General features: G+C 63.3%; 3 protein-coding genes across 3 annotated transcripts; 2 read left to right on the plus strand and 1 right to left on the minus strand.

Moving 5' to 3' along the window:
• Positions 1-180: 180 nt before the first annotated feature.
• MNEG_10947 (hypothetical protein) lies at positions 181-1,836 on the minus strand (the record flags this gene model as incomplete). The annotated part of the gene is made up of 5 exons (XM_014040579.1): positions 181-562; positions 743-845; positions 1,013-1,192; positions 1,348-1,557; positions 1,792-1,836. Coding segments are annotated over 5 exons (920 nt in total), but the record flags the coding sequence as incomplete, so codon positions are not given.
• A 2,094-nt stretch (positions 1,837-3,930) lies between these two features.
• MNEG_10948 (snurportin-1) lies at positions 3,931-5,249 on the plus strand (the record flags this gene model as incomplete). The annotated part of the gene is made up of 2 exons (XM_014040580.1): positions 3,931-4,611; positions 4,857-5,249. The coding sequence occupies 2 exons, from the start codon at positions 3,931-3,933 to the stop codon at positions 5,247-5,249; spliced, it is 1,074 nt and encodes a 357-aa protein (XP_013896034.1).
• A 640-nt stretch (positions 5,250-5,889) lies between these two features.
• MNEG_10949 (hypothetical protein) lies at positions 5,890-7,480 on the plus strand (the record flags this gene model as incomplete). Its single annotated transcript, XM_014040581.1, has 5 exons — positions 5,890-5,938; positions 6,079-6,196; positions 6,353-6,471; positions 6,683-7,029; positions 7,244-7,480. The coding sequence occupies 5 exons, from the start codon at positions 5,890-5,892 to the stop codon at positions 7,478-7,480; spliced, it is 870 nt and encodes a 289-aa protein (XP_013896035.1).
• Positions 7,481-8,117: the final 637 nt, after the last annotated feature.

Below are 8,117 nucleotides of genomic sequence, written 5' to 3' on the forward strand. Positions count from 1 at the left end.
GTCAGGATTCGCCGCGGCGTGGTCATGCCAGCGTGCTGGCAGGGTTGGAGAACAGGTGTGCTTGACGCGCAGCATTGGCCGGCAGGGCGCGAGAACCAGCACGGCTGCACAAGTCCCTCAAGCTTCAGGGGCGCGCGCGGCCATCTGCGCTCACCCCCCCCCACACACACACACACATACACGCGCGCCCCTGCGCGCCGCACCCTGATGTCGCCGTGCACGAGGCGCATGCAGTGGAGGTACTTGAGGGCCGACGCCACGTCCAGCAGCACCTGCCCCGCGGCCGCGGGGTCCACCGGCGCCGCGGGCCCCCCGCAGCGCAGCGCGCCGCGGTCCAGCGCGTCCCTCAGGCTGCCCCTGTCACACAGCTCCATCACCAGGATGTTCACCAGGCACGACGCCGGGACGCGCTCGCCGGGGGCCAGCCGCCGGAAGCGGCCGGCGGCGGGCGCGGGGGCGGCGGCGCGGGTGGTCGACCAGATGCTGGCGACGCTGCTGGCGTCGTCGTCGCTCTCTGCGCCGCAGGCCGAGGAGCCGTCAACGGCCTCGGACGCGTCGTCCACTGTTTCGAGGAGGGCCCAGCGCGGAGAGGGGACGATGGGAGCACCGGGGAGGCCGGCAGGCGGGCTAAGCAGTCAGCGCGACAGGCTCCCCCTTGCTTCTAATGCAGCCAGCAATCCATCACCACCGCTGTACGGATCGGGCTGAGTGTCCCAGTGTGATGTCGCCCCGGAGCGCTCACGTGCGTCGACGTCGATCATGTCTGTGAGGCAGCTGTAGGCCTGGACGATGTTGGGGTGCTGCACGCTGGACAGCACCGCCATCTCAAAAGCGTGGGCGACGGCCTGCCAGGTGAGGCGTGGTGTGGAGGGCGGCGCGGGGGGTGAATGAGAGAAGGGGCCAGGCGTGCCTGTGCAGCAGTCCACAGGCGCAGAGCGGGCGCGCGCGAGCGCCAGCATGACTAGTGTGTTGTGGAATCCGGCGCGCAGACACGCCATCCGGCGGCCCGCACCTCCTGCTCGTTGTTGTGGGTGTGCATGACCTTGATGGCGGCCGGGGTCTTGTGGCGCCAGTAGCCGCGGTACACGGCGCCGTAGCCGCCGCGGCCCAGGGGCGCCTCCACCGCAATCTCCTCCTGGCAGGGCGCCGTGGACCACACAGGCTGGGCGGCCATCCAGGCGCCGCAGCGAGACTGCGAGGGGGGCCGGGGCGCGGAGGCAGGGGACAGGGGCAGGGTTGAGGGCCACAGCAGGGGCGGGGTCCCCAGGGTGTGCAGACCGGTATCATATGAGCGGTCAAACTCAGGTGTCCGAGCCACCCGGCGGTTCGCGTGTCGCGACGCCGCACCTGACTCTTGCTTCCAAAGGAGGCCCTGTGGGGCATGCGCGACCCGCTGGTGCTTGGGGGGCAGCTGCTGGGGGTGTTAGTCTGCTGCGCCCCGGTTGTCGGGCGGCTGCTGTCAGACACGCTGCTGCCGTGCAGGGCGAAGGCCTCGTGCCTGCTGGACTGCATGCTCCGCCGCATGGCGGGGCGGCACCACTGTTGGGGCGGCTGGTACTGCTGCGCGCGGCAGCGTGGAGGGCGCGGCAGGATCAGCAGGGGGGCTCGTCAGTGGACGCAATCGTGCGCTAAGTGTAGCAGCGCGAAAGGCGATGACGCTGCCAACAAAATCACGCGCACAACAGCGGTGCGGCGCATCGATGGGCGCCGCCGCAGGACCGTGCCTTTCGCTCCAGCTTGCGGCCCATGCTGAGTCGCGGCCAAGCCAAAACGCGCGCCCACTGGGCGCACCTCGCCGAAATCGAACGCCACCCAGCCTGGGCTTGCGGGAACCATATGAAGTTCGCTCTCCGTATCTACTGTCACAACATCGCAAGCTTCCTGGTTGGTAGGCCAGTGCTGGAAGTCCGATTTCATCTCGCAGGGAGGGCACGGGTGCACCGCGCCCCTCTCTGGGGTGGATACGCAAGCGCCCATATTAGCTTTCACTCCGCTTTGTCGCGGGTTCAAATGGCCGCTGATGCCGAACTAGCGTAGGGCGGAAGGTCGTCTTGCTCGGCGTATGATGAAGGTGCGCGCAAGTGAAACCCTCTTGAAATAGACTGTCATGAGATCTTCCGGGCAATGCGACACGTTTCGCTGCGTTGCGCTTTGATCGCGCGATTTAGTCATGACCATGAAAATCAGCGAATCGACTCGTTGCGGGCATACTACGGCCTTGTGACAGCATTGGATCTTACATAGAAGCTTCCTGTTTGCAATTCAGGAGCAGACGGCCCCTTCAGGGCAAGCAACGTCCGCTTCACAACGGCACAAACCGAGAAGGCGTCATCCGCCTATTGACCGCTCTGGTGATTCACTTCATGGACAGCAAGCAATCGGAGGAGCAATTGTATAGGGCACAGATGAGCTGTCTCGTGCGCCAGTGTGTGCATGGCGGCCCCTGTACGCGCGGTCAAACCTCCGTCGCTGATGAAGGTCAACAAGGCGTTGGTGGGTTGGCGGCACCTCCAGAATGGTTTGCCAGACGCGTCATGGAGCGACCACGACCATGTGACAGGAATGATATGGGACCGACACAATCAGCATATGCTGTGGGCCGGGGCAGGGCCTGGTGTTGGGCACATGTGACAAATGCTCGTCCAGGGCGCGCTGCTGCGCAGGATGCAGCTCGAGCTGGTTAGAAATTCATTTATGCACCCTGGTGAATCACGAGACCCTGGTATCACTCGCAAGAGCTTCAAGCTCGCTTAGAGGAACCAACAATTAGTTTGCGAGTCGATCAACAGTTGAAGGTTCATGCAGACTTGGCCGAAGCAGCTGTGGGATGGGATGGAGCTGCAATGTGCACACCCGGGATCATGAATGCCAGTTGTGCAGTCGCGAAGCTTTATGGGATGCGCCAGTTTGGGTGTTTCTGATGCCTTGTACTTGCGTACGCGGTGCAGTGAGGCACAAGCAGGGCCCCGGACGGATGCGCTGGCCGCTACGGGACGACAGTGTCGCCTATCAACGGCGGCGGTGGCTTTGCCCATAACGACATGAGTTTTCAGTATGCGGAATATGGTTGAAAATCGTGACACTTTCAAGAAAGCGTAACCCATATGTACCCGTGCTGCACAAGGGAGCGCGTTGATCTGCGTGGCGCCACTCCCGGCTACAACAGAGGGGCCACGCGGTGACGTTGCACGAAACACTTCGCTACGATGTCGACGGCCAAAAGGACCAGCCTCAAGGCGGCGCCGGCATATGCGCAGTACCAGCAGCGGCGGCGTGCGGACGCACTAGAGCAGCAGCGCGGTGCACGAGACAGCAAGCTGCAGCTGGCGCGCATGCTGGCGGTGGAGAGGATGGTGAGGGCGTCATGGGGCGGGTTGAGCCGGCCAGGAGGTGGCTGGCGCGTTGCCAACGACGCATCCATCATACCCCAAGCCCCCTCCCCACCCCCTTCTTTCGCAATGTAACGCATGCAGGAGGCACATTCAGGGGCGTCATCAGAAATCGACGCAGCTGGTGGTACCCTCACTTCCAGTATGGCGGTGGATGCACCGGCCGCGGACGCCACCCCCTTGTCAGACGATGCCGGCGCCGAGCACGGCTGGGGCCTGGGGCCTGGAGGTGCCGAGGGGCTTGGGGGTGCAGAGCTGCGAAGTCACTACGCGCGGCAGCTGATGCTGCCAGAGTGGCTGACAGACGTCCCTCCAGACCTCGCAACGGGCTGGTGAGATTGCTTGTCGGAGGGTGCCAGGTCGGAGGCGAGGTGGGGCAGCTGCATGCCAGTGGGCGGGTGGGCTGGTGCTGCAGCGGAGGGAGGATGGGCTTGCTCGCTCACACACCGGGTGGTCTCCTCTTCAGAGTATTTGGCAAGTCCGGCTTGCCTAGAACGGCTTGAGGCCATGCCAATGCAATGCCTTATTTTGCAGGCTGGTGATGCCGCGCCCTGAGGGCCGGCGCGTGCTGGTTGTCGCGGCGCACGGCTCCACGGCGGTGCGCTCCCGCACGGGCGCGCTGCTGGGGCGCTTCCAGAGCCCGCTGCCTGGTGGCGCACGCGGCAACGCGACAGGCGGCGAGTTCAGCGTCGTAGATGCTGTCTTGGTGGAAGAGCCGCAGCAGGGTGTGCAGGACAAGGCAGAGCAGCAGCAGCAGCAGCAGCAGCAGCACCAGCACCATCACCAGCAGCAGCAGCAGCAGCAGCAGCAGCAGCAGCAGCAGCAGCAGCAGCAGCAGCAGCAGCAGCAGCAGGGGGCCCAGGGCTCCAGCCTGCCGCAGGGCTCTGTCCTGTTCCTGTCAGACGTCCTTGCCTGGCGCAGTGTGCCACTAGCAGGCTGCAGCGCAGAGTGCAGGAGCTTCTGGCTGGCGGGCAAGCTGCCGGAGTGCATCAGCAGCGGCGGCAGCCACATCGCGGGGCAGGGCCCTGAGCTACGGCCATTGCCTGCATTGCCGGCGACGCCCGAGGGTCTTGAGAGCGCCGTGCGCGGCGCGTGCAGTGGGGGAGCGCTGGGGTTTGTGCAGGACGGATGCTACCTGCTTCACAGAGAGGGGCACTACACACCTGGGGCCACGCCGCTGGCGCTGCTGTGGAAGGACGAGGGCTGCAGCCGGTATCTCTTGGTGAGGCGGGGAAGCTGTGATTTTAGGCTGTTGGGGGGCTTTGGGTGTGTTGGTTCAAGGCTGTCAAGTCGCTTGTCATGCTGCACGAACCCATACTGGGCTGCCCTATTGTTGATGCAGGCTGCCGCCGCAGGAACCTGTGGCTGCGTGCGGGATTCGACCCTGTATCTCCGGTTGACGCCGCCTCACCCAATTGCAAACCAGGGCCCCCTCCCGCCTTGCTGCCCGCGTGCCCTCGTCCCCAGGACACGGATGCGGACGGCGTGGTGCCGCAGCGCCAGCAGGTGGTCCTGCGGTACCGCGCAGACGCCACAGTGGCCACAGCAGACGACCCGCCCGTGGCGCTGGGCCGCCTGCCGCCAGACTTTGTGGCGCGCATGGGCGCCAAGCTGCTGAGGCCGGGGCGGCTGCTGCGCTTCAGCGTGGGCGAGGGCGGGGTCGCGTTTGAGGGCGGCCGGCCTGCAGGGGCTGACCTCAAGTACGAGGGCCCAGCCAACCAGCGGCGGGGCCGCGCGGACGCGCTGAGCAAGGTGCTGTTCCAGGCCCTGGCGCGCGCGGGGGCGGCGCCGACGCTGGAGCAGCTGCAGGCCGGGGCGGATGGCATGGACGAGTGCAGGGGCGCTGGCACGGGCGATTAGTGTAAGCACTCCACGCACCACATGTCACCTACAAAGTGCTGTGATCTGCAGAGGCAAAGCTATGTGTCACCAAGTGGTGGTCTACAAAGGTTTCCTGCATGTCGTGACTTGGCGGTACCGTATGCCAACAGTTTTGCTGTGCAGTACGATCTGGTGGGGATGAGACAAGCCCCCTGCGTAAATCATACCATGGAACAGCATACTGTCTCAAATCAACTGGTCACAACAATCAAAGCGATCAAGGAATGCGCGTGCGGGTGTGGCCTCGCTCACATGTCACCAACATGTGCGTGCGTCGTATGCACGATGCCCCATCTTTGTGTGTCTGAGTTGTGCGCTGTGATACCAAGCGCCCAGACTTAAAGAATCAAACATCACATTTCAGGGACGTAGCTGCGATTGAGTGAGATTCCGAAGTCTTTCAGCCGCTGAAACCAAAGCGGCTTGAGCCTCCGCGCACCTCCTTCGATGAACGCACCTCCGCTCCGTTTACAAACGCTACACCGACACAAATTGTCATTATTATCGTATTTCATCATCTTGCTATACCTGCAGACTACCACAGCTCAACAGGCAACGCAATCTTTGCGTCTGCTGCCAGCGTTTCTCAGCCGCCCAGCCGAGGCGTTTGTCCGCCACCATGCAGCCGCGGCTCACTCTGGTGCTGGCCCTTGTGGCCTGCAGTGCAGGTGAGCGTAATTGTACAATCTATTGCACTGCAGTCACACACCGGCACGTGGCGCCCGGTGCATGTGAAGCGCACATTGTGACGTGCGCCGCGCGGCTCCCATGAACCCCGCCCGCCTTCACTACCCACGCCCGCCCGCAGTGTCAGTTTGCGCATCTGGCAACCTGACCCCTGAGAACTTTGATTGGGACCAGGTGCTCACCGCGCCCCGCGTGCCCCTGGTCAAGATTCCCTCCCTGGCACCCACACTGCTGGAGATGTGAGCAGCAGTGGGCCACCGGGGACGCAGGGAGGGTGGATGCCGCAGTCGGAGGGCTGCAAGCAAACATAGTGCTGTCATGCGCCTACACTCCCTGATGCCCTATGGAAGGATGCATTTTCAAACGCCCAAGAACCAACCTCGCACTTTTTGCAGGTTCAAGCTTGGCGGCGTCAAGGGCGATGCACCCCAGAACAAGACAAACAACCCCGCGCTCATCAAGCTGTCCACGCTGATGCCCAAGCTGCCAATCATCCCCTCCTTTGACGCCCCCAGTGCGTTGTGGATATGAGAGGGGACCTCCAAACAGAATTGATCGAGCCTCTCAGCATGAGGCGTGTGCATCGCAAAAGTCAGCGCAGCAGCTGCATGCAGCTGCAGAAGTACTGACCCGTGCATGCCTTTCAATACGCACGCACACACATACACACCCACATACACACATGAAAACCCTCTTTTGCCCCCACACGTGCGTTGCCCATGCAGAATTCAACGCCTCCACGACTGACGCGGAGGTGCAGGGAAACGTGACCGCCGCTGTTGCCGCGCTGCGTGTCCCCCTGGTTGAGAGCGTGATGCTGCCCCAGTACGTGGCGGGCCTCAAGGCTCGCATCGGCGGCGAGGCGTCGTGGCTCGACTCCATGGCCAACGACACCGCATCCCAGCAGCGGCTGTGCGCGATGATGCCCCAGTTCGCGCAGCGCTGCGTCCAGTTCCTGACGCACGTGCAGCGTGCCAAGGTGCAGGCGCTGAGCGCGTCATTGGGTGTGCTGCAGTCCATGGAGGCGCAGCTCAACACCGACCTTGCCACCAAGCTCGCGGCCTTCAACCTGGTGCGCAGGCTTGCATGGCCTGTTGAGAAAGCAGGGCAACTGGTTGTGACGCAGAGTATGCCTTGCCGTCTAGCTGTGCTGGGCGGGCCCAAGTGTCAAGCGAGGCGTCGCTGCAGCTGCAGATTGCTCAAGTGCTGCGTGAAATCTGCTATGTTGCCTGCCAAAGGCATGTGACCGTGCACCTGATCAAACCCTCTGCTCACCCCTCCCACAGGCGTCCAGCCAGGCGGTCAACGGCAACTGGCTGTGCAACCTGGCCGCCGCCCTGGACCAGGACATCAAGGCCGGGGCCGGCAGCAGCACCAGCGGAGCCTACGCGGCCAAGGCCACCAGCGCTGTTGAGAAGCTGCGCGACTTTGTCAGCGGCAGGTGGGAGGTCAGCCCGTGGTGGAGGATGCAGGCCGACACTCAGCTGCCCAAGCTGGTGGCGACGTGCCCCATCACGCTGTGACGCGATTCGCACATGCACCAGTCAAGTTGGCCCGCAGTGGGTTGAATGATAAGCCCGGGCGATTTGAAAATTACGGCCCCATCAGGGCCGCCGCGCACACAATTGCGTCGCCTTTGCACCATCGCCCTTGCGGTGTGCAGAGGGTGCTCAGGCAACAGCATGAATACAGAACACCACTATAAACAGCAGGTGTGCGCATTTCTCTGCCCTTGGCTGCTCGTGCTGCGCGTGTGCGCATGAGCAACAAGATGCAATAAACAATCTATTTGTGGATGCCAACGTGCGCCATAGGTTGTCTCTTCCTCGGCTGCCCACGCGCGCCACTCCCCGTGTGTAGACTTACACCCTCTAATCTCTGATCGGTGCACCCCTCTGGTGCGTAAGCAGCATACTGTACTTGCGTGTGTCACTGCATCACGGCCATCCGCCTCATGCGTGTAAGCAGCCTCTTACCGCATCACTGGGCTGCAAGGACGGGCTTGAAGTTCCCGACCTGGCTGCTGCTGAAACAGGGGCGTGCGCAGCACACCGTCGCCACCAGGGGGGGGGGACCGACACAAGGGCACCGTGCAAAAGGAGCTGCAAGAGTCTACATGTTGTTGCGGTCCGCAAAGTTCTTTCAATTGAAACGGTGGAT

Source organism: Monoraphidium neglectum (genome assembly GCF_000611645.1).
Source record: "Monoraphidium neglectum strain SAG 48.87 unplaced genomic scaffold scaffold02525, whole genome shotgun sequence".
Taxonomy (NCBI): Eukaryota; Viridiplantae; Chlorophyta; class Chlorophyceae; order Sphaeropleales; family Selenastraceae; genus Monoraphidium; species Monoraphidium neglectum.